Source organism: Felis catus, chromosome E2 (genome assembly GCF_018350175.1).
Source record: "Felis catus isolate Fca126 chromosome E2, F.catus_Fca126_mat1.0, whole genome shotgun sequence".
NCBI lineage: Eukaryota > Metazoa > Chordata > Mammalia > Carnivora > Felidae > Felis > Felis catus.
Window position 1 is genome coordinate 42,329,738 of NC_058382.1, and position 26,641 is coordinate 42,356,378.

The 26,641-nt window shown below is 43.8% G+C and overlaps 1 protein-coding gene across 2 annotated transcripts in view; it reads right to left on the reverse strand.

Annotated features, from left to right (window-relative positions):
* The window catches only part of CMTM4 (CKLF like MARVEL transmembrane domain containing 4), a 70,011-nt gene extending 43,903 nt beyond the window's left edge, over positions 1–26,108 (reverse strand). Inside the window, exon 1 of one of the 2 annotated variants that reach the window (XM_023246031.2) lies at positions 25,605–26,108. In XM_023246031.2, the coding sequence (XP_023101799.1) occupies positions 25,605–25,790 (186 nt within the window). In that variant the 5' untranslated portion in view covers positions 25,791–26,108. The remainder of the gene's footprint in view (positions 1–25,604) is intronic. The other variant, XM_011290194.4, reaches the window with a different exon arrangement.
* Positions 26,109–26,641: the final 533 nt, after the last annotated feature.

Here is a 26,641-nt window from a genome sequence, read left to right on the forward strand (position 1 = left end):
TGTCTCAAAATAAATAAATAAACTTAAAAAAATAAATAAAAGCAGAATCTGAAGGAAATACTGTATACCGATGTTCACAGCAGCATTATTCACAATAGCAAAAAGGTGGAAGCAACCCAAGCATCCACTGAAGATGAATGGATGAATAAAATGTAGTGTATATATACAATAGAATATTACTCAGCCATAAAAGGGAAGGAAATTCTGACATATGCTATAATATGGATGAACCCTGAAGGCATTATGCCACGTGAAATAAGTGAGTCACACAAAGATAAATATTATATGATTCCATTTGCAGGAGATATCTAGGAACAGAAAGTAGAACGGTGGCTTCCAGAAGCTAGAGGAAAAGGGAAATGGGTAGATATTTAATGGGTGTAGTACTTCAGTTTTGTGAGATGAAAAAGTTTTGGAGATTGGTTGTACAATAATGTGAATATACTTAACACTACTGAACTGTACTTCTAAAAATGGTTATAACAAGGGCACTTGGGTGGCTCAGTCAGTTAAGCGCCTGACTCTCCATCTCAGCACAGGTATTGATCTCAGAGGGGTGAGTTCAAGCCCTGCACTGGGCTCCATGCTGGGCGTGAAGCCTACTTTAAAAAAAAAAAAAAAAAAAAAGGTTATAATGGTAACTTTCATGTTATGTATATCTTAGCACAATTTATTTTATTTACTTTTAATTTTTTTAATGTTTATTTATTTTTGAGAAGGCGAGAGACAGAATGCAAGTGAGGGAGGGGCTGAGAGAGAGGGAGACACAGAATCCAAAGCAGGCTTTGGCTCAGGTCATGATCTCACAGTTCGTGAGTTTGAGCCCCACATCCGGGCTCTGTGCTGACAGCGTGGAGCCTGGAGCCTGCTTCAGATTTTGTGTCTCCCTCTCTCTCTCTGCCCCTCCCCCCACTCACACTCTGTCTCTCTCTCTCTCTCTCAAAAGTAAATAAACAAAGCCACAAACTACCAAAACTCACCCAGGAAGTAAAAGAGAACTTAAATAGTCTTAGATCTATCAAATAAATTGGATTAGTTTAAAATCTTTCTAAAAAAATAAAACTCCAAACCCAGATGGTCTCACTGGCAAATATTAAAAAAAAGAAATAATACCAACTCCATAAAAATATCTCCCAGAAAATAAAAGAGGAAGAACACTTTCCAACCCATTTTATAAGGCCAGCATTACCTTGATGACACAACCAAAGACAGTTAAGGAAAGACAACTAGACCTATATTCCTCATGAACATAGACACAAAATTCCTCAACAAAATACTAGGAAATCAAATCCAGCAATTTGTAAAAAGAATAGATCACAACCAATCATGATTTAATCCAGGAATAAAAGACTGGTTCAACTTTCGAAAATCAACAGATATATCCCATCATATTAACAGCTGAAATAACAAAAAAACACATGATTATGTCAATGGCTGCAGAAAAAACATTTCACAGAATTCAACATCCATTCATGACAAATGCTGCCAGCAAACTAGGAAGAGAAGGGAACTTCTTCAACCCAAAAAAGGGCATCTACCAAAAACGTACGGCTAACGTACTTAGTGGTGAAAATGAACGCTTTCCCCCTAAGGGGAATGAAGCAACAATCTCTACTCTCACCACTGATACTCAACATCGTACTGGAAGTGCTAGCCAGTGCAAGAAAAATAAATGGAAGGCATACAGATTGGAAAGAGAGAACAACTGTCCCTATTTGCAGATGGCATGATTGTCTATGCTGATAATCTCATGGGAATCTCTAAAGACGCTCCTACAACTGAGTGAGCTAGCACAGTTGTAAGATACAAGGCCAACACACACAAAAAAATCAATCCTATTTCTACATCCTACCAATAAATCATCAGAAACCAAAGTTAAAACAACAACAAAAACCCACATCAGTTACAAGAGCTGAAAAGAGTGAAACACTTACATATAAATCTAACAAAATATGTAGAGGATCCACACACTGAAAAGTACAAAACACAGAAGAAAGCCATCAGATGACCTAAATACGTGGACAGTCATACTGTGTTCCTGGATTGCAAGATTCAGTATACTTACAATGCCAATTCCCCACAAAATGATCTGTAGGTTTAACACAATCTCAAAATCCCAACAAGTTTTTTTTTTTATTTTTTTTAAATTTTTTTTTTCAACGTTTATTTATTTTTGGGACAGAGAGAGACAGAGCATGAACAGGGGAGGGGCAGAGAGAGAGGGAGGCACAGAATCAGAAACAGGCTCCAGGCTCTGAGCCATCAGCCCAGAGCCCGATGCAGGGCTCGAACTCACGGACCGCGAGATCGTGACCTGGCTGAAGTCGGACGCTTAACCGACTGCGCCACCCAGGCGCCCCATCAACAAGTTTTTTATAGAAACAAGTTGATTATAAAATTTATATGGAAAAATCAAAGGAACTAAAATAGTCAAAATAATTTTGAAAAAAGAACTAAGGTGGAGGATCCAGACTACCTGATTTAAGAATTACTATAAAGCGGGGCACCTGGGTGGCTCAGCTGATTGAGCGTCTGACTTTGGCTCAGGTCATGATCTCACAGCTCATGGGTTCGAGCCCCGCATCGGGCTCTGTGCTGACAGCTCAGAGCCTGGAGCCTGCTTCAGATTCTATGTCTCCCTCTCTATCATCCCCTCCCCCACTCCTGCTCCGTCTCTCTCTCAAAAATAAATAAACATTAAGAAAAAAAAATTTTTACAAAGAATTACTATAAAGCTACAGTAATCAAGACAGTGTAATATTGATGAAAGGATGGATACAGAGATCAATGGAACTGAACCAAGAGCCCAGAAAGAGACACACATAAATATGGCCAAATGATTTTTGACAAAGGTGGAAAGGCAATTCAATGGAGAAAGAATAGCCCTTTCAACAAATAGTATTGGAACAGCTTCATGTTAATAGGCATATATATAAACATCAACCTAAATTTTTCACCTTATATAGAAATGAACTCAAAATGGATTATAGATCTAAATGTAAAATATGAAACTATAATTCCTAGATGAAAACATGGGAAAAAATTTTCATGACCTGAGATTCTTAGATATGACACCCGAAGCACAATCCATGAGAAAAAAATTGACAAGCTAAATTTCATCAAAACTAAAAAACTTGTTCTACAAAAGACTTTGTTAAGAGAGTGAAAAGACCAGAAGACACAGAATGAGCTAAAATTTTTGCAGGTCATGTATCTGACAAAGGTCTTATATCCAAAGTATAAAGAGAACTCCCCAAATTCAAACAGTAAGAAAATAAATTGTCCAATTAAAAATGAGTAAAGGACTTGAACAGATTCTTCACCAAAGAGAAATATACGGATGGCAAATAAACACAAGATGTTTGACATCATTAGCCACTTAGGGACATGCAAATTAAAACCACAATGAGAGCAAACAACAACAAAACATGATGAGATGTCACCACACACCTATTACAATGGCTTAAAAAAAAAAAAAAAGCGGGGAGGGGGCGCCTGGGTGGCTCAGTCACTTAAGCGTCCAACTTCAGCTCAGGTCATGATCTCGTGGTTCGTGAGTTCAAGCCCTGCGTCGGGCTCTGTGCTGACAGCTCAGAGCCTGGAGCCTGCTTCAGATTGTGTCTCCCTCTCTTTCTGCCTCTCCCCTGCTCACGCTCTTTCGGTCTCTCTCAAAAATAAACGTTAAAAAAATTAAAACACAAACAAAAAAAGACAATACCAAGTGCTGGCCCAGATACAAAGCAACTACAACACTCAGACACTGCCAGTAGAATAGAATGCAATATGACAGTTCCTCTGGAAAAGAGTGCAGCCATTTCTTATACAGTTAAACATACACTTACGATATGATCAGCAAATCCACTCCTAGGTATTAATCGCAGTGAAATAAAAATCTATGTGCACAGAAAAACTCTCTATGAATGTTTATAGGCGCTCCATTCATCATCACTAAAACTTGGAAACACCCCAAATGTCATTCAACAGGTCAATGAAGAAAAACTGTTGCAATCTACCTACAATGCAAAACTGTTCAGCAAGAAAAAAGGATGAACTATGAACAAAACACAACATGAATGAATCTTAAGTGCATTATACCAAGTGAAAGTCTCGGAAGTTTGCATATTCTGTGATTCCACATATAGGGCATTCTACATTCTGGAAAAGACACAACTATAGCGATGGGCCGTCAAGGGTTGGGTGTGATTTCAAAGAATAGTGAAAGTTTTGTGGCCTGATGAAACTGTTCTGTATCCTAATTGTGGTAGTGGTTACATGAATGTGTATGTGTTAAAAAATCATAGAACTGTTACACACAAAAAAAGTCCATTTTACTGTATTTTAATTGGAAAAACTAGAACACATGGAGACCACCAATATCCTTGGCATGTGCCCAAACCTCTAGAGCTCAAACTTCTGTCAGTTTTCTTATGTTCTAAGAAAGAAAATGGTGTGCACTCCCTAAATTTTTTTCTTGCTGATTTAATTCAAAATCGTAATATGACAAATTCTAAATTAGCTTTTAAATGATGTTTTTCCAGACTCAAAATATAAGATAAAAGCCTTCAATTCTTCCAATTCAGTCATGAAACAAAACAAAAGTAATCTAAAGAAAGAAATAGATCGGGGAGCCTGGGTGGCTCAGTAGGTTAAGTGTCCTACTTCAGCTCAGGTCATGATCTCACAGCCCGTGAGTTCGAGCTGTGCATTGGGCTCTGTGCTGACAGCTCAGAGCCTGGACACTGCTTCAGATTCTGTGTCTCCCTCTCTCTCTGCTTGTGCTCTGTCTCTCTCTCTCAAAAATAAATAAACACTAAAAAAAAAAATTCAAAAAAGAAACAGTTCAATTTCCAAATGGCAACCAAAAGCAAGCCAGAGTCTAATGGACAGAGCCAATCAGAGACAGTCTAAAGCATCATGAAGCAATGCTCAAATGTTAGCTGTTTTTTTGCACAGTGTTCAATTTTCACATGTTCAATGTTCAGAGTGTTAATATTCAGATGAAGTGTTTTTCGGAGTTAAAAATATACCCAAAATCAAATTACAGAATAGCATGTATAATACTCCATTTTTACAAGCATGCACACAGGAACAAAGTCTATAACGATATATACCCGTTAATGGAAGTTCTCTGTAACATTGAAAAAACTGTACTGGTGATTTTTACTTTTTTTCTTCATTTTTCTATAGTTGTCTAATCTCTAAACAACAGACACAAAATACCTTTATAATCAGAAAATAAGTTTTCCCATTTTCGAAAACAGTTTTCAAGTGAAAAATGTGTTATATGTATTACAGATCAATTTACGTATGACTTAAGACTGTGCTCTTGGACATAAAGGAGCTTTGTAAGCCTCACATAGTACCAGATCCCAAGAGACACTTTACCAGATGGGTGGCTGGAGAAGACCAGGAATATAGAAGTTTCTCAAGAAAAGTGGTACCTTCTCTGGTGTCTCTCAATAAAGAAGGGGGAGGGAATCAAGCCAATGGCAAAGATGTTTGGATGGAAGGAGGCCTGTGAGTGCTGGTGAGCAGGCAGAACGGATCCTGACATGGAACAAAGGCAGGGAGGCCGACCAAGGAGGAGACCAGGAAATTTGGAAGAGGTGTGAAGGAAGGTAGAGTTGAAGAAAGGCTTGTGATGGAGAGTAACAGCAGTTTCATAGGAAAAGGTCAGTGAGCTCACTGATGCCTCAGAGAGCTAACTATTCCATCCTTCTCCCCTCCTCTAGGAGAAGTGACCCCAGGTTGACCCTTGCACAGGGGTGTCATGCTCAGGACCCTGAGTACACAAGAGGGGTGGGCACCTGACCCACGGGCATCCAGCCCACAGGCTGGCCAGGCAGCTCTAATTTGGCCTAGCCGGGAAAGCTCCACCCAAATAAAGTCAGTGGTAATCAGGCCAATCAGATGCTGTCTGAAATTCTACTTCAGTCAGTGAGTTAGCAGCAGAGAGAGCAGACAGACCTGGGATGAACATTTTAAATAACCTATCAGAACTGGGGCACCTGGCTGGCTCAGTCAGTAGAGCATGTGACTCTTGATCTTGGGGTTGTGAATTCAAGCCCCACATTGGGTATAGAGTTTACTTAAAAATAAATAAAACCTTGGGGCGCCTGGGTGGCTCAGTTGGGTGGGTGTTGGACTTCAGCTCAGGTCATGATCTCATGGTTCTTGGGTTCAAGCCCCACGTCGGGCTTTGAGCTGAGAGCCTGGAGCCTGCTTCAGATTCTCACCTCCCTCTCTCTTTGCCCCTCTCCCCCCGACATGCATGCATGTGTTCTCTCAAAAATAAATATCAAAAAAATAATATCTTTATTTTTTTTTAATTTGCGAGAGAGAGACAGAGAGAGATGGGAGGGGGAGGGGCAGAGAAAGAGGGAGAAGGAGAAACTTAAGTAGACTCCACGGTTCTCTTAGCACAGAACCTAACTCAAGGCTCACTCTCACAACCGTGGAATCATGACCTGAGCTGAAATCCAGAGACAGACGCTCAACCGACTGAACCACCTGGTGCCCCTGTTTTGTTTTGTTTTTTAAGATTTTATTTATTGGGGTGCCTGGGTAGCTCAGTCGGTTGAGGTCCGACTCTGGATTTCCGCTCAGGTCAGGATCTCACAGTCCGTGGAATCGAGCCCCCAGAAAGGGCTCCATGCTGACAGTGTGGAGCCTGCTTGGGATTTTCTCTCTCTGCCCATCTCCCGCTCACACACATGCACGTGCGCTCTCTCTCACAAAATTAAAAAAAAAAAATTTTTTAATTAAAAATAAAATAACCTATCAGAATATATTTATAATATATTTCTCTATGAGAAGACGACACAACTGCAACTTTGCCTAAGCATTCTTTTAGGATTCTTCTGGCCTTCAAGAGCTGCTTTTTGGGTTATGCGATCACTTGCAGAAAATACCTAAGTGCACACGCTGCAAAGTCTGAACGTTGTCCTGCTCTTGAATGCAGCTACTTAACTGTGAAGTGTGGTTTGTTCACAGGGCCTCTTTGTATGGCATTCCTTACGGCACAAGATTGTGCCTCTCACTGCAAACAAGTTAGGCGGCACTGTTTTTAACACTCCTCCCTGCAGCCTGTGTACTTTAAAGCAGTATTTTTTGTCAGCCAGTTTTCTCTTCCTGGAAGCAACCAAGAAGAGTGTTCACATTTTATTAAGACAACTACCTTCCTTCACCATGGTTTTCTACTTCCACTCAGGTCCTTGACCAGACTTGCTCCCAGAATTCTTTTGGGTGTTTGGCTATGTGAGACAGACACAGTGCCACATGCTGCCCTCCACAGTGGGGTCATGGTCCTCGGGCCCCACCATGTTTTGGCCCCCATGTTCTCAGGCCAAGTTAGTGCTCATAGCCCCTGCCAGATTTGCCCAGTGACAGATACCCGTCCCCAAGCTGGCCCAGGTGGCAGAGGATGAAGCACTTGGAGGCCTCAGGTTAGAATGGGGCCAGCCAAAGCAGAGCTCACTCCTCTTTCAGACGCGATGGGGTCACAGTCCAGTCTATGAAGGGAGGACATGGCCCTTTGTGGCCCAGGAGCCACGGGATGCCCTTGATTGGGCAGCTAGGAAGAAAAGCTGAGTCCCGTATACTCAGCTCCAGTAAAACCCTCAAACGCTGTTGCTTGGCCCTCCCAGGGTTCCCTCCAAGGCCTGGTTTACCGTCCTGCAGCAAACCCAAAAGAACCCATGTGCTTATTCTTGGCCAACTGCAGGCTGACTGACACTGCAGGGATGGGCTCAGCCTTGGGGGAAGCCCACCCAGCCGGTCACAAAGGCCCCTCGGTGCACACATCTAAACAAGAACTCCTAGAGTGAAAGTTGTATAGGGTTATGTGCACCAACCTCTACTATAATCACACACCATCAATTGTCTGACGGATGCTCTGAACGGGATTGAAGGTTTTTAATTTCAACAATATGGGAGCTCTTGACAAAGTGAGTCAGCTAATTACTTTTTTTATCTGTCTTCACTCATTCGGTCATGTAGTACCAAATACATCATCATGTGTATACCTCACAGAGGACCACACAAGATGCTGGAAGGCCCTGCACATGCACATGATTATTAATTCAAAATAAATCTGCTTAAAATACTGTATCTGGAAGATTTAATTTAAAGTTTATATTCGGAGCACCTGGGTGGCTCAATCAGTTAAGCGTCCAACTCTTGATTTCGGCTCAGGTCACGATCTCACGGTTTGTGGGTTCAAGCCTCGTGTCGGGCCCCGCGCTGATAGCACAGAGCCTGCTTGGGAAATCTCTCTCTCCCTTTCTCTCCAGCCCTCCCCCACTTGTGCTCACTCATGTGCATATGCACTCTCTCTCTCTCTCTCTCTCTCTCTCAAAAAAATAAATAAAATTTTTAAAAATACACTTTCCCATCTAGCTTAATACCACGGCTAAGCCATGTCTCAAATAGGTTTCCCAATTAAATAATCAAGACATAAGCTGCTCCATATAGCACCTTTGTGTCAGTTACAAACAGATTCTGGTCTGGATGGGGGCTTGGCTTGGTAAGAGGATAGCAAGTTAAAAATGGCGCGCGCACACACACACACACACACACACACACATACACACTCACCCCCAGGGCTGATGAAATGGAAACAGGCAACATTTCTTCCCAGTGGACACTGCCCAATGCTAGGGCATGTGTGTTGGCAAGCAGAGTGTGCAGGCTGGATCTTAGCCTCCTCTACCCTCTCAGACCTACTGTGCGCACACAACCTACCCAACTGTATATAGTAGCTTTGGACAATAAAGATTTAGAGCAGGATGTTGAGGACTTTCTCTGTTCCTCTGTGACAATAATATTGCTGGATCAATCTGGCTAAATCCTGTATCTGGCAGGTCTTAATGATCTCTGTGTTAAGTATTAAGAAGTTTACTATTGCAAACAGGTAAAATTAAAAAAAAAAATTTTTTTTTAACTTTGTTTTTTACTTATATTGATCTGGTCTGAGACACAATGGTAGATTTTACAGTCTGGGGAAAAAAGGGGAAAAAAAGAACTGCAGGCCTCCTACAGAATTCCTCGGAGTGGGGCGCCTAGGTGGCTCAGCTGGTTCCACGTTTGACTTCGGCTCAGGTCATGATCTCGCAGTCCGTGAATTCAAGTTCAAGCCCCGTGTCAGGCTCTGTGCTGACAGCTCAGAGCCTGGAGCCTGCTTCAGATTCTGTGTCTCCCTCTCGTTCTGCCCCTTCCCTGCTCACGTTCTCTCTCTCTCTCTCTCTCAAAAATAAAGAAATATTAAAAAAATGAAAAAGAAAGAATTCCATGGAGCTAGACATAGAGGAGGGGTTCCACAAACTACTGACCCTACTGGGCTCCCCCAGGCTTCCCTCAATCTGGCAATTCATCATTCTTTGTGGGCTTCACTCATCTGATAACTTGGCAGCCCCTAAGTTCCCCCCCCAAAGTCCCAGACCAACAGTCGAAGCTTTTCCAAAGCATCTAGTGAAGTTGAGGTGTATGCAGTGTCTCTCCAACTACCTCACCAGAATCACCTTGACCACGGCACCACAATGCCAGTAACTCTGACTACCCCTCCACTGCCATCACATATTTCAAGGCCATACATAAAGCCATGTGCATGTATTCTCCTGTGACAAATGGGGGTCTGTTTTCCCAGTTTCAGCTCCAAAACCATATTCCAAAAGAAGATAGACCAATTTGCTGGCAAATTATCCTGATCTCAATTTATCATCCGAGAAATTAAGGAACTAAAAGGCAACTTTGTATCTACCAACATTAAGGGTTTTGTTACAATTCAAACTTTAGGGCTCCAGGTCAGCTGCCGGTCCCAGGACATTCACTTGGGGAGTTTGACAGGACTGGTTAAATACCTGCACTTTCAACAGAATATCACAGGAGTTCCTGGGTGGCTCAGTTGGTTGAGTGTCCTACTCTTGATTTCAGCTCAGGTCATGATATCAAGGTCATGAGTTCAAGCCCCACATCGGGCTTCACGCTGATTCTAGAGCCTGCTTAAGATTGTCTCCCTCTGCCCTTCTCCCTGGCTAGCACTGTCTAAAACAAAATAACAAGTTTAAAAATAAATAAATGAACAGATCATCACAAAGACTTGATTTGTCCTATATAGTCTTTACTAACCTACTAACCTAAAAAGTGCCCGAGGGCATTTACTACTCATCCTCTCTTCCCATAATCATATAAAGGGTAAGAAAGATCTGAATTCAGAGAGCTGTTCCACAACTGTCTTCACAGAAGGGAAGCAAATCATCACCACCATAGCAACGGCTAAGTCATGGGGAAGGAATGTCAGCCTTAGGCTCAGGTTCCAGGGCAACCGACAAACTGGGTAGCCATAGGTGAGCCACAGGTTCCCGAGGTGTCAGGTTTGTTACATGTAAAACACAGGAGGGGCACATATGACTGGCTTCAGGATTCCTTCCAATCTAAAATTCTGAGTTTCTGAATCTCAAGGTGTTTAGAGCCATCTTGAACCTCCACTATTGATTTACACCATGCTCTCATTTTGCTATGGACTTAAGCTTATCTCCCTTCCTCCCAAATGCATATGTTAAAGCCCTAACTTAAACTGTGATGGTATCTGGAGATGGGGTCTTGGAAGATAATTAGAGTTGGATGAAGTCAGGAGGATGGAGACCTCGTGATGAGATCAGTGCCCTTATAAGAAGGGGAAGAGAGAGGGACGCCTGAGTGGCTCCGTCAGTTAAACACCAACTCTTGGTTTCAGCTCAGGTCACAATCTCGCGGTTCATGAGTTCAAACCCCACAGCAGGCTCTGCACTGATAGAGAGGATCCTGCTTGGGACTCTCTCTCTCCCTCTCTCTATGCTCCTCTCTCAAAAATAAATATACTTTAAAAAAATGGGGGGGGAGGATCTTTCTCTCTCTATGCATGCACAGAGAGACCACGTGAGCACAGAGCAAGATGGCTGTCACCTACAAACCAAGAGAAAAGACCTCAGGATGAAGTTACCTTGCAGGTACCCTGACCTTGGCCCAGCCTCCAGAACTGTGAGAAATAAACTGCTATTGTTTAAGCCACCCAATATATGATATTTTGTATGGCAGATGAAGACACACCCTCAATACGAATTAGTTGTTTTTCTTTTCTTCCTGGATAATATATCAAACTGAACCTGGATGAATTGGCAAGTGCTCACCAAGCAGCCAAGTGTTCACCACTATGAACACTAAATAGAAGAAAACTGGGGCTCTGCCTCACAGGTGTTTAGAGACTTATTACAATAGACTGTAAGCATACCCAAATCTGTTCTGAAAGCCAGAGTCCAGAGGTGCCTGGCTGGCTCAATCAGGGAATGTGAGATTTGTGATCTCGGGGTTGAGAGTTCGAGTCCCATGTTGGGTGTGGAGATTACTTAAATAAATACAACTTTAAAATAAATTAATTAAAAATAAATTTAAAAAGAAAGAGTCCAGAGAGTGAGGGACACATGTAATGTAAGCTAGTGCTCCATCATAGGACATCACAGGACACAGGACATCAATCAGAACAAAGAAAACCCAGGATGGGCATGGCAGGGCCAGTAAGAAGAGGGGTAGAGGAGAGCAAACAGGGAAAAGGTATAGAGGACCCAGTCTCACGCCAGCCCACTCACTGCCGGGGAATCCTCTGGCTGTGCCCTTGCGGCATCAGTGTGTTACGAGGGAGGAACAAGAAGCTAAGGACCTTACGGCCAGGATGAGGTGGCAGATCCAGGTGAAGAGAGCCTGAATGGGAGAGTGATTCAACTAGAACCTGGCTGGATGAGCCAGGACACATCAGCATGAAGGATGATGGCCAACATTCACCAGGTGCTTCTCTCGGCCAAGCTCCACGCTAGGCACTTTCCATTCAACCTCACACCAACCCTTATGGCAGCAGGTAATCCTCTTACCTGCAGTCCTTGCCATTCTAGCTTGACTCAGGCCCCTAAAGACCAGGCTGAGGATTAAAGGGCATGGCCCTGAGTGTAGGGGATCAAGATCTATTTCTGTGAAGGAAAGTGACCAAGGAAAACCAAGAAAACAACAGGGAAATCCAGGGTGGGGTGCAGGAGGCCATAAGAGACGCTCGTCCAGCAAGCCAACAGCAGAGCTGGAGGAGCAGAGGACACAGAGAGAAAGGGACAAATGAAACTTGGGGGGGAGGGGGGGCGGCGCTGATATGCATCAGTTGTATAAAAATCTAGCTCACACGGGCCCCGCCCCAGATATTCCCCATCTCAGAACAAATTGTGAAAGATTTTGAAATGGACCAAAAGGGTTACTGAGTATCTTCAACGGAAGAATGGGCCTTGTTAGAACATAACTTTCCAAGTTATCTGATCCTATGGGATGTATGCATTTTGTGGCCTTGGAGATATTCTGCAACTCTGTTAACTTGTATGTAACTGATACGCAACCATATGCAACACAAATGATTCTTGTCTGTAGACAGGCAAATTTAGTAGAGAGACAAGTGATTCCCCTCAAAGCTACAGTGGCATCTATTCGAAATCATTTCATGGTGTGTGTGTGTATGGATGTGCACGTGTGTGAACATGCACACACATGGTCTTTGTGTGCAAACTCCTTGAATTTTCCTTTGAACAGGTTGTAATACCTTACTGGTTCCCTCATTAATTAATAAAAATCTTTTATATTTGTATAAGAATCGTGATTTTTATCTTTAAAAATTATCTTATAATACCCATAAACAAGCTAAAGTCCAAACAGATGCCAATATTCTATGGCAGGTGTGCTACGAAGGGAAAAAAAGGTTCCAGAAATCAGTAGTTCTTCCAACACCAAATACTTTGAGGTGCTGGCTCAAGCAAACAGAAGATAATCAAGCCTCAATTTTTATCTCTCTACACCCCCTCCACCAGCAAACATGGTCTCCAGCTTCCTCACGACTTGCATTAGCTCTGATCTCAGAAATTCTTAAATTTCAGTGGTAACCCAAGGAGCTCAAAGAGAAGGGCTGAGGGGCTCCCCATTCTAAAGAAACCAACACCTCTCCAGACTCTAACAGATGTGACCCATTCATTGTGGAAGAATCGGGAGCCAGAGGGGCTCTGCAGGCTAGCAGACCTACCAGGACCAGGAGCAGTGCTGGCAGAAGGAAAACAGAAATGGACTGAGTCCCTGCAGGATGGGGAAGACGAGTGACGATGGAACAAAGCTCATAAACTGCCTAATGGTCATAGAAACACACACACAAGGGGCGGGGGACAGTGTTCCCGGTGTGGTCTCTGAAGGTTGGCTGCATAGCTCTGTACCTACTAGCAGTGGGGACCGTGAGCAAATTAGTGATATCAAAAAGCCTGTTTCCTCATCTGTAAAACACCTGCCTCACAGGATTGCCCTGAGCGGTAAATGAGAGAACACACATAAAACACTTAGCAGTCTGACACACAATCAGTGTTCAGTGAATGTTAGCTTCAACAGTTTTTTGACTGAGAGATGAATATAACGTAAAATAAAAAACAGGGACTATAATAAAACATAATTGTGGGGCGCCTGGGTGGCCCAGTCGGTTAAGCGTCCGACTTCGGCTCAGGTTGTGATCTCACGGTTGGTGAGTTCGAGCCCCGCGTCGGGGTCTGTGCTGACAGCTCAGAGCCTGGAGCCTGCTTCGGATTCTGTGTCTCCCTCTCTCTGTGCTCCTCTCCAGCTTGCACTCTCTCTCTCTCTCTCTCAAATAAATAAAACATTAAAAAAAAAATTTAAACGTAATTGCCACCTATAATTCCCACTTGTCACATTCTTTCCACTCCCATTGCCAAAAGACCACCTGCGTCTTCATTTCTCACCTGAATTACTCAAGGTCTCCTATGGCGCAGGGCCCCTCTCAAAGCCATTCCTCACCCGCTTTAACTGAGCGACAGCCAAGAGAAATATGGGAACCACGGAAGTGAGTTTACATTTTCTAATAGACAGATTTTTAAGTAAAAAGAAACAGAATTATTTTAGTAGTGTATTTATCCCATTATGTCCAAAGTAGCATTTCAACACGCAATATAAAAAATGGAGATATTTTACATTCTTTCTTTTCTTATTACAGCTTTAAAATCCAGCATGTGTTTTATACTTACGTACATCTCAACCTGTACTGGCCACATTTCAAGTTGCCAGGAGCCTCAGCACCAACCATTACCCATCTCTTTCAGAAAATCCAAATTCACTGGCCTAACAAATCAGGGCCTTTCCAACAGGGTCCTCCTCATCCCTCTCTGTGCCCTCCTCCCCTTCCATACTTTTGCCTGGGCTTAACCCTCTTCCTTATCCACTCCCAGCACCTGGTATATTCCTCTCCCACAGGACACACCACACCTTTATGTCAGCCACTGGCTACTCAACACTCAACATGTAAAGTGCTCGTTTCCCACAAAGGCTTCTTTGCCAACCTGTCCTCTATGAGATCCCCTGGCTCTGGGGATAAGAACAATTTGAGTGCTTTTCCATCGCATACCAAACCCTCACTCCCCAAGTGGACTGTGAGCCCAGCGGAGGCAAAAGGATTCTTATCCTGTTTATGTATAACAGTAGCTGGCCCAGCCGAGGCATTCAAATATATATAAAGTATAGGTTTTTTTTTTTTAAAGGGGAAGACTACATTAAAAATTTTACATTTAGCTACTGATCTTGATCTAACTCTACAGTCATTCAGCCAACTCTTAATCTCAAAGCATACACATGTACAAGGTTTGGACCAAAAATGGTTGAAAGAAAGCAGTTAAGCTAAAGAAGCAACTACCACTGGGAGAGTCATTGTTCCTGGGGTTTGGGTTGGGTTTTTTTTGTTTTTTGTTTTTTATTGGCACAAAAATCTTTTAGACTTAAATTGTTTTTCATAGCTGCACTGGAATAAATGGGAAACCACAAAAATGAAGCCTTCCACAGTGCCAGTCATCAAATTGTAGTGGTAAGAAAGGAGCCATCCAAAACTATCCACATCTGATTGAACTCTAAACATTTTAAATGTTTATTAACCCATATAATTCCCAAATTTAACCAATCATTTGAAACGCTCATAGACAAAATTCTGGACTTCAGTATTTCCTACAGCCCCCTCCAGCCTCAAGAAGATAAAAGCCTCCCTTCTCGAGGCCCCATGGAACTGCTGTTCTTTTATTTTAATCAGAGAGCTTTATAAAGACAACCACTTAGGACCCTCAGCCTCAGTCCTAGTTGCAACTTTTTCTTTGCACGTACATGTTTGAGTGTGTGCTCCAAGGGCTCCCAAAGAGCTGGCTCGGTGGACCCTGAGCAACCCTCTCTCTCAACATGTTGATCAGGAAGCAGACAACTTCGTTAATAATTAGAGAATCCCTAGTTTTCATCTTATACTTTCCTAAGCAAAAAGCTTGGCAGGGCCTCTTATGGTTTCCCCTTCTCTTACAAAAATCTGCCTTCTAAGCAAATGCTTCTGTTTCCTAGTAGCAGTAGATACCCTTTTAAAACTCACAGTTAAAAAAAGCAAAAAGAATTACAGCGGTATTTTGTTTCCATACTTTCTTCCTAATATTTTCCACTTAGAACTGAGTCCAGAAGTTTACTGGTAAATACACCAATACAGGTTATTTTCCCTTATGGATCCCATATTGTCAAATAATCTGACCTTATAAACTACACTGAGCAATATTCCATTATTTTTCTTTTATTAAACAGTTATGTATACTCAACTGGTTGATCAGGGCCTTACTATGCGCCAGGCACTGTTATAGACCGTGGGGATAGAAGTAAACTTAACACACAACACCTCTGGTCTCACGGTCTAGTCAGGTGGTAAAAGCCATGAAGAAAAATTCAGCAGAGGGAGAGGAAAAAGAGTGGGGACAGGGGTGTCCTACTTTACACAGCATGGTCACGGAAGGTCTCTTTTAAACAGAACAGAAGAACAACAGTGCTGAAGAACACAGCCAAGTGATATTTTTGGGAGGGGGCAGGGAGCAGAGGGTACAAGAATATATCTCAAATGCAAAGACTCTGAGGCAGGGGTATGATACTCAAATGTTAATCAAAGCTTCTGATCAACATAAAACAATCTGTACTATAAAATTCTCGTCAAAAAAGAAATTGGCCTGATTACTATTTAATGCAGTTATATTATCCTTTTTGAAATACAATTATACCTAGTCCCTCAGTCTCTCAATCCCCCATTTCTACATTAGTAAGTTCTAGGGCTCCCAGGGGACCTCACTCTGAAAACCAGTGACAGACCCCACTATCTAATGTGTGGAGACAAGACCACACAGGAGAGGCACAGAGGTGAACACTGGGCCCTCCTGTAAGTGAGAATTTTTCACACAAAAATCGTCCCCATCAAGTTAAACTGCTTACAAATAAAGCAAGATCTTCTCCCGAAGGAGGTGTTGCCTTCTAAATTCTGTATCCTTCCACTCATCTGTCCCTTCCTCAGCCAGCTGCAGGCCTGCTCTCAGGCCTGGACCACTTTGAACGGAGCCTTTGAAAGTTTAAGTTGGCTTTTTGCCACCACAAGAGATGCTGAGGCCATCCCCTTGTCTGGGGGTGCCTTATTCTCTTATTCTCTCCCGGTCTAGCTTTCCTCCTCCTGGGCTCTCTGAAGTCCCACCTCGCTAATGAATCCAAATTCCAGTTCATCTCACCCTGCTTTTTACTTCTCTTGCACGCACAGCCTGTCCCCTGGGGGATACTCTTATTTTCCAAACAAAAATATCAGGACACATTGTCCGTATGTGAGTACTTGTTACGTGAATCACTATAATGTCAATGCTTGGAATATTTCATAATTTAAAGTAAAATCATTAAGAAAAAAAAAAAAACTTAGGACGTACTTACACATAGTCTGATGAGACAGCACAGGAAATTGGGACTGTCTGGGAAGGTTCAGGATCTGTGATCACAGTCACAGGCCTTTGACTACAGCTCTGTCCTCTAACAAACAACTTGATTTTCCAAAGAAATCTGACATCACCCTACAAAAGGATTTGAAGCTACTTCCAGCAATAAGGATACGGAGGCAGTGACAGCAGCTGTGGGTTGAAGGCCAGAACGCTGGCGTTTCCAGGTTATTTCAACAGTGCACGGAGCTAGCAGGACCACCATACAAAATACCCAGCCCTGGCTGTCACACATCCCTCGACCCTTTATGCAGTGGACCACCAATGCGCTGTAGCTCAGGTATTTCCACAACTACCTCTAGACTGGAAGTATGACTCTCTTGAGCACCCGAGTAGGCATCCGTTTTACCAGGAGGGGGAAATATCCTGAACCGGGCAGTGCACGTACACCCCTGTCTTCCCTCCTCTAAGCATCCTTCTCAAGTGCCATGACCCAGGAAAGGCTCTTTCCACTTTCCAATTAAGAAAAAAAAAGGTCCTCCAGGGCTGTCAAGGAAGAATTGATTTGGCCCCGTGACTCAGAAGGAGTCAGAAGGTCTTCCTGAGCTCACCAGTTCCCACTGGTAAGTACTTGTGGGTAAGTGCACTGGAAACTGGAATAAACTATGACCTTCAGGCATATTGTAGAGACATGCTGACCAACTCCACAATTTTTTTAATGCTCAGAAATTTAATGATACTGCCTTTTGATCTAGTAAAAGCATTCCATGAAATTTAACAAAAAATAGTCACAAACCAAAAGAAGAGTGAAAGACTTTTACTGAAGCATTCTTCTTATTAGCAAAGAAAAAAAAGAAAAAAAAAGGAAACCATCTTGTTGAGCCTCTGGAAAAGAGAAACTCCAAAGATCTTTTCATTTGATCTGTCATACTAAGATTTTTTTTTCCTCATTTCCTGTATGTTACAATTCTTCTAACGGAGATATAACGGACATACTATATTAGCTTCAGACGTACATGATTGAATATTTGTATAACTGGGAAATGATCACGATAACTCTACTTAATATGTGTCACTATACATAGCTACAAAATTTATTTTCTTGTGATGAGTCCTTTTAAGATCTACTGCCTTACAACTCTCAAATATGCAATATAGTACTTTAATATGTGTCACTATACATAGCTACAAAATTTATTTTCTTGTGATGAGTCCTTTTAAGATCTACTCCCTTACAACTCTCAAATATGCAATATAGTACTAACTATGGCCACCATGCTATAGCACTTTACAACCCCAAATAACGTATTAACTAATAAAATTAGGGTAGGAGCGCCTGGATGGCTCAGTCGGTTACACCTCCGACTTGAGCTCAGGTTCGAGCCCTGTGTCGGGCTCTGTTCTGACAGTTCAGAGCCTGGAGCCTGCTTCGGATTCTGTGTCTCCCTCTCTCTCTGCCTCTCCCCTGCTCATGCTCTGTCTCTCTCTCTCAAGGAATAAACATTAAAAAAAATTTGTTTAATTAGGGTAAATTACTTGCAAATGAAAGAAATGTTACCTTTAGCAAATAAATTAAACAGATGAATTAAGTGCCTGCAATCTTGCAGAATGCTTGCTTTTTTTTTTACAGGAAAATGTATTGAAAACATTTTCAAACTTTAAGTTTCTTCAAGAGGTCTATATTGTCTAAATCATTCTCCCTAAGGCCCTCCAAATTACAAAGTAAGCAAAAGGTTAAAGGTTATGGTCAGTATATTTGCTTTCAGGCTAACGTATGTTAAGATAGAGCTAATAACAGGTAACATTTTAATAAATTTTTAATAGAAGATATTTGCATGCGGCATACAATTCAAAAAGTACAAAAAGTCATACACTAAATCTAAGTCTCCCTTCCACCTGGCCCTCCACCACTCAGTTTCCCAGCTTGTATCATTTCAGGGATATTCTATAGTGCCCACAGGTTTGTAACACTTTGTATGTGAGACACTTTGCTCAGGATTTTGTATGGGAGGCTCATCAGTGCAAGCAATACTATCATCAGCCCCAATTTATAAGTGAAGAGACCTGCTTGTGGCATGAAGTGAACTAGTAACTGGCCAAAAGTCTCATACTCCCAGAACCCATCCCCATCTTCCTACTCCCCAACACAACAAAGGTGACCTGATGTTATGTTGTTCCCTCTTCCCTGAACACTCTCCCACCAACCTTCACCATCCCTTTGCCTGGATAACTTGACTTTCCATATAAATTTCAGAATCAGGGGCACCTGGCTGGCTCAGTCAGTAGAGCAGGCTACTTTTGATTTGGGAGTTGTGGGTTTGAGCCCCATAATGGATGTAGAGGTTACTTAAAAAAATAAAATCCTTGGGGCACCTAGGCGGCTCCGTTGGTTAAGCGTCCCACTCTTGATTTCAGCTCAGGTCATGATTTCCCAGTCTGCGAGTTCAAGCCCCATGTCAAGCTCTGCTCTGCTTGGGATTCGCTCTCTTCATCTTTTTCTGCCCCTCCCCTGCTCATGCACACTATCAAAATAAATAAATAAGCATTTTTTTAATTAAAAAAAATAAAATCCTTAATACACTTTAGAATCATTTGTCTCTGTCTTAAGAAACTTTGCAGGGGGGCGCCTGGGTGGCTCGGTCGGTTAAGCGTCCGACTTCGGCTCAGGTCATGATCTTGAGGTCCGTGAGTTCGAGCCCCGCGTCGGGCTCTGTGCTGACCGCTCAGAGCCTGCAAGCCTGTTTTAGATTCTGTGTCTCCCTCTCTCTCTCTGCCCCTCCCCTGTTCATGCTCTGTCTCTCTCTGTCTCAAAAATAAATAAACGTTAAAAAAAATTTTTTTAATAAAAAAATAATAAATAAAAATAAAAAACTTTGCAGGGATTTTAGGACTGTGTTAAGCACAATCAATTTGTAGACAATTAATATTATAACTATACTGAGTCTTCCAATTCATGAACATGGTATGTCAATCCACTTAGGTTGTCTTTAATTTTTCTTCGGTGTTTTGTGATTTTCAGCATGCAGATCCATCCTCTGCATATTTTGTTAGATTTATACTAAGTATTCCATTCCTTTCAGAGCTACTGTAACTGATAGGATTTTTTGGTTTTGTTTTTTCCTGTTTCCAATGATGTATTGCTTTTATTGCTAGGATACAGAAATACTGATTTTTTTTGTGTGTGTTGACCTTGTATTTTACAACTGTGCTAACACATTTATTAGTTCTAGGAGCTTTTTCTAGAGATTCCCATGAGATTATCTGCATAGACAATCATGCCATCTGCAAATAGGGACAGTTGTTCTCTCTTTCCAATCTGTATGCCTTCCATTTATTTTTCTTGCACTGGCTAGCACTTCCAGTACGATGTTGAGTATCAGTGGTGAGAGTAGAGATTGTTGCTTCGTTCCCCTTAGGGGGAAAGCGTTCATTTTCACCACTAAGTACGTTAGCCGTACGTTTTTGGTAGATGCCCTTTTTTGGGCTGAAGAAGTTCCCTTCTCTTCCTAGTTTGCTGGCAGCATTTATCATGAATGAATGTTGAATTCTGTGAAATGTTTTTTCTGCAGCCAATGACATAATCATGTGGGGTTTTTTTTAGTCAGCTGTTCATATGGTGGGTTACATCTATTGATTTTGGAAAACTGAACCAGTCTTTTACACCTGAGATAAATCACAATTGGTTGCGGTGTACTATTCTTTTTACATAATACCGCTGGATTTGATTTCCTGGTATTTTTTTGAGGATTTTTGTGCCCCTACTCATGAGAACAATTGGTCTGTAGTATTCTTTTCTTGAACTGTCTTTGTTGGTTTTGTAAAAATGGATGTGTACTATACAGTTTTCTGAGGTCTGGGATGATAATTTTACTACTTCTAACATCATCAAAGAGTGGTATTAACTTTGCTTTTCTGTTAGAATTAAATTTAAGTCTTTGAGCAATTCCCAAAGATAACAATAATTCCCTAAGTGAAAATAAGACCGTTTTACAAAGAGCCACTTTAAGGTAGATCTGAGAATCCAATGCAGTGAAACCTATTACTTCACCTACATGCCCTGTCACATCCCCCACAGAGCAGGAACGGTGAGGAGCTTTGCCCTACTGGCTGGAGATAAGAAACTGACAAGGTTTCCATCAAATAAAAGATATGTTATTACTCAACCCTGAAATGCAAATACACACATTTGCCTTTGAGTTACCTAAGAAAGCGCCTCTTAACCTCTTAGTTCTTACAATTCCTAAAATGCTCAGGCATTTCTACCCACATTATACTACTGAGAAAGCCAAGACAAGGATACGGTTAAGAGATTTCACGTTCAGCAGAGCTAAAATTTGAATTTAAACACCTTCTATCACCCAACTTGTTACAAAAAGTCCTAAACACAGGCAATGCAATGTCAGAAGGTCAATCAGGCATGAGAGGGGCTGAAGAAAAGGATCTGAGGCAAAAGAGTTTCTGGGGAGGTCTTTTTTTTTTTTTTTTTTTAATGTTTCATTCATTTTTTTTTTTGAGAGAGAGAGAGAGAGAGAGAGAAACAGAGACAGAACAAGCAAGCAGGTGAGGGACGGAGAGAGAGGGAGACACAGAATCCGAAGAAGGCTCCTGAACTTTCAGCACAGAGCCCAGCATGGGACTCGAACTCACCAACCGTGAGATGGTGACCAGAGCGGAAGTTGGACGTTTAACCCACTGAGCCACCCAGGTGCCCCAACACATAACCATTTTTTCTGTAACTTTTTATTCTGAAAAATTTTTAACACTTGCACAAGTAGAAAGAATAGTGTAAGGAACTCCTAGATACCACCCAGGTGCCCCCAGAGAGGTCTTGTTAGAACTGAAATGCTGAATCTCCTCTTGGCACTTTCGAGAAGCCCCATCTCCTCATTGAGGTGAGTGGACAGGTCTGTTGGGTGAGGGGCAGGCTACCACAGAGGAGCTGCACACCTCCACAATGGCCAATGAGAAACTGAAATCCTTTTAAGTCTCACTTAAGTATCTAAGAGTCACCCAAATCATCACCAGGCTAGCCAAAGACCAGAGAAGCGTCCTTGGAATCAAAGTCGCCCTCTCTGTGGCACTCAAAATGATGTGTTCAGGAGGCAGTAAAGAGCACACTGCCAATCAGACTGCTTGGGTTCAAACCCCAGCACTACTACCCACTAGCCGTGTGACCTTGAAGAAGTCACAACCTGTGTGCCTCGGTTTCCTCATCCATAAAATGGGGGTAGCAACAAGAGTGTAAGCTCTCACTAAATGATGCCTGCTGTTGTTTTTATTCAGAAAGTCTTGGCCAATCCAAGACCGGTCCTCTTCTACACTGCCCTAGATCATGGTGTATATGCCAATATGCCCTTCCCCAACCACCACCACTCCCCTCTTCCACCAACCCAAGAGCAAAACTCTGCTTTCAATCAAGCTGATGGAAAAAAGCAAAAGACCTAAATGAACTATTTCATTAAATGATGTCTAGGAGCTAAAAACCAATAAGCACTCACAGGATCCACACTCACAAGAAGGAAGAAAGCATTTAAATCAAGAGTTTAAACCAACTCTTCTCCCACAAAAAGTACATTTTATTGTTTTATATAACCACATGAGACATTCTCCCCAACTAAGGGATAGGTGTAAGTTCCATTTTAAAACATTTAATCTATGGAAATACACTGATTAATTTTCATATTTTAGATTAGTTTTGCTATCAAAAGCATTCCATTTAAAATATCAACTTAACTTTTAAATCACTAGGAAGCAAACTGTCTTTAATTAAATATATAATTGTAATTTGGGGGTGACAATTTCACCAAGTTTCTTGAAAGCCAGGAAATATTAATTGGCAACAATGATAGCTATCTTTTATTGCACACTAAGCGCCTAACACACAAGGCGCTAAATTCTACATGTCACCTCATTCTCTTAATCCTTTCAGGAGGTACAAGCTCGTTTTACAGAAAAACCTCAGCCTTGAGGTTGACTATTAATGGTTCTGATAGAGAACTGATTGCTAGCACCTGTGTGAGGCTTTAACACTAAAATGATATAGAAAGGTAAGTCTGAAACTTGAATGTGCACGCGAATCACTGGGGGAATCCTGTTAAACTCCAAATTATGATTCAGAAGGTCTAGGGTAAGCCCTCCGATTCTGCATTTCTTTCTTTTTTTTTTTTTTTTAAGTTAATTTATCTATTTTGAGAGAGAGAAAGTGCAAGAGGGTGAGGGAGGGTTAGAGAGAGAGGGAGAGAGAGAGCATCCCAAGCAGGCTCTGCACTGTCAGCACAGAGCTCAATGTGGGGCTTGAAGTCACAAGCCAATAGATCATGACCTGAACCAAAATCGAAAGTCGGACGCTTAACCGACTGAGCTTCCAGGCACCCCTGATTCTGCGTTTCTAACACGCTCTCTGATGCTGACAATGCCGCTGTTCTGGGGACCACACCCAAAGTAGCAAGGATGGCTACAGGTTGCAATAGGCCACAAACCACAAAAAAAATGTCCATTAAACACTAAAATGAAAAACAGTCAAATTTTTCTCAAAAACAGTAAGTTAACCATAATATAAACTCTAATACAAGAATTATAACATCCAGGGGCGCCTGGGTGGCTCAGTTGGTTAAATGTCTGACTTCAGCTCAGGTCATGATCTCGAGGTTTGTGGGTTTGAGCCCTGTGTCAGGCTCTGCACTGACAGCTCAGAGCCTGGAACCTGCTTCGGATTCTGTGTCTCCCTCTCTCTCTGCCCCTCCCCTTCTCACGCTCTGTCTCTCAAAAATAAGTGAGATTAAAAAAAAAAAAAAAAAAGAATTGTAACATCCATATTTGTAGTGGGATTTTGAGCTTTGTAACATCTTAAAAATATCTTCATAATGACTTCTTGTTTAAATCTATAGTTCAATTTCCTGGAGCTTTGAGGGGGGCTTTTCTCCCCTAAAAACCCTGACTTATATCAGGGCTGAGAAGCCACGTACATGGAAGACTGTTTCCAGTTGCCATAACCTCCAAGCAGGTCCCTTTTTTCACTCACCCATCCTCTTGCTGTTTAAATCCAACACATTAGACAAATGGCAGAGTTAGGTGAGATTTTAGGGGCTGGGACCCCAAATTTTTCCAGATGAAAAGTGAATTTCTACAACAAAACAGGACCTTACCACAAGGCAGTAACAAATACCACTGGCTTCCATTTCTGGCCTTAGGTGACCAAGTTCCGGCAATGAGATGGCAATTAGCATTTTATACAACCACTGATTTTCATTCTTTTACCAGATCCTTGGAGTGGCAAGTTCTATTTACTTTCAAAAGTCCACAGAATAAACAAAGCAAGGTACTTCACAAGGCCCTATTTTCCACCTGGGTCCAAGTTCACCGTGATCTTTTTTACTCATTTCTGATTATCTGTGCTATACTCAAACATTGGCTAGCTGCCTTTTAAAAGGCAGTTAGACACTACCACCAGCCCTCTCCCTCCCCCACTCTCTTTGCTAGCACCAGTGCCCAACAACAGAACCAACACATCTCTGAGGACATTCCAGCTTACCAGATAAGGTCAGTTTAAAATTCTAGATAGGGATAACCCATTCCATTTGTCTTTCCTTAGAGCCCTTCAAAAATATCCCCTGGCAATCAGCAGAACAAGCCTTTCACCAGAGAGAAAATAGTCTATGATTCTGCAATTTACAAACACTGAGACCTTTATTTAAAGGGTGTCCACATTTTATATTACTCCCAAGGGACGCTTATCTACGGACCAAGTAAGCACCAGCCCAATGCTTGGAAGAAACAAAATGTACATACACTGGGGGTCCATGCAAATGGCTTCTCGGGTTGGAAGGCTATAAAGTTTTGCTGCCGGGCCTCAGAGGAAGGCCTACCTGTGACAGGGTATAATATTGGGACACAGTTTTCTTCTGAATTTGGAGCATGCCCTGTCCACAAGAGAGCCAGGCAACTGCCCAGAGAGGCTTGTTACAAAAACCATGAAAGAGGGGCAGAGGTGCCAGGCCACTGCCCTGTATACCCTGGAAGCTGAAAACAATTCTGAGAAATGATCTCTACTATCGACAAGTCCGACAGAAAGTTGTCTCTGTTGCCTCCAAAACTGGCTGTCCTCCTCGAATGATTTAACTCTGGGTACCAATTGGGCAATGCCAGCCACCGTGCTGGGGCGGAGGATTCAGGGATGCTGGTTCTGTCTTCTAGGTTAAGTAGGCGGATTCAAACCTCTGCGGTACAAACTGGAGACTTTGGGGGTTAGATCTGGGTACCCCCACTGCATCTAGGCTACATGCTTCCATTCAACAAACATTTACTGAGCCTCTGCCAGGTGCGGAGGAGGAAGCCAAGCCACAGTCCCCAGAAGTGGAAGCAGACACAGAGAAGGGCCTTCAGGGGAGGTGTAGGTTGTGCGGGCCCCGAAAACCTGCCACAAATTGCTGTGATCAGTAGTTAATCGGGGGTCAGCATGACCTTCGCGCCGGGCTCCGCGGACCACCAAGCCCAATAATGAAAAAGGCTCGCGACAGCGAAGGCGGGAGTGGACAGGTAGGCCCGGGGGCAGGTGTTCAGGTAGGAGGCGCACGGCTGAGGCTGCAAGTCTGGAGAGGGCAGGGTCCCCAAGGAAGGTGGAAGGGCAGCCCAGGACCCCGCGAGGAAGAAGGGGGTGCGAGGAACTGGGGTCTGGCCCCGGGAAGCGGGTGCGCGGCGGCGGCCGGCCGGGCCTGAGCCCCCGAAGCGAGAGAGGGGAGGGAAGACTCCCGGCTAGGCCGCCAGCCCGCACCTGGGGCCCCGCCCGGCACCTACCACTTGGGCGACCTTGAGACAGCCGAGCGCTCCGCGCAGGTAGTCGGGGTCGCAGCGCAGGCCGGCCAGCCCGCGGCGCTGGCTCACCGGCTCGGTGGTGGGCTGGTACGGGCTGCTGGCGCCCGAAATCATGGAGGTGCTCGAGGCCTCGCCCTCGAAGCCGTCCAGCTCCTCGCCGCTCCGCATGCTGCCGCCCGGCCCGGGCCGCCTCGCGCGGCCGGCCCCCGGCGCCCGGAGCTGGCCGGCTCAGCGGGGCCGCCGCATCGCCGCCGCCGCCGCCGGACTGACCGCCCGCGGCCCGCCCCGCCGCCGCCTCCTCCTCCTCCTCTGAGCCCGCCGCCCGGCTGCAGCCGCGACTCGGTCAGCTTGGGATCGGCTCCCGCCGCCTCGGCAGCGGAAAGGGAGGGAGGCGGGAGCAGGAGGAGAGAGAAGGAGGCGGGAGCCGGCGGAGCGGGCCGGGAGGGGGCGGAGCGAGTGCCCACCCGCCAGCCGCTCGGCGGCGCTCCGCGGCTAGGGCGAGACGGAGGCGGTCGCCCGCGCCTAGGGGCCTCGGGAGGCGGGGCCTCGGGGCGGGGCGGGACGCCGTCTCCTCGGACCCCGCCCTCACCTGCCTGTGCGCAGGGGCCCAGGAGGCTCTCTGCAAGCCCTGCCATCCCCGCCTGCGAGGGGCGGGGGTCGCGGGGACCGAGAGGAATGGGGGCTAAGGGGAGGGTCTAAGTGGACTTAAAGGACACGGAGTTGCTTTCCCAGGGCGCTACCTTAGTTTCTCTTCTGGAGGAAGTGGGGGTTCTCTGCAGGTAGGCTGGGAGGCTTACCGGCGAAGACCAAAAAGTGCTGTGCGAACCCTGCTGCCAACCGTGATTGGCCCAGGGTGGGTCTGGCGAGAGTAGTCCAAGGGTCTGGGTTCCCACCCTGGACGCCTTGCAACAAGCCAGTACAGAGAGGCCAGGGACTAAGCGCGGCGGTAGTGAAACTACAGTGAGTGAGGGGTCGCTCAGCACGGGGTCTGCAAGACTTACACGCTAAATACTTACGAA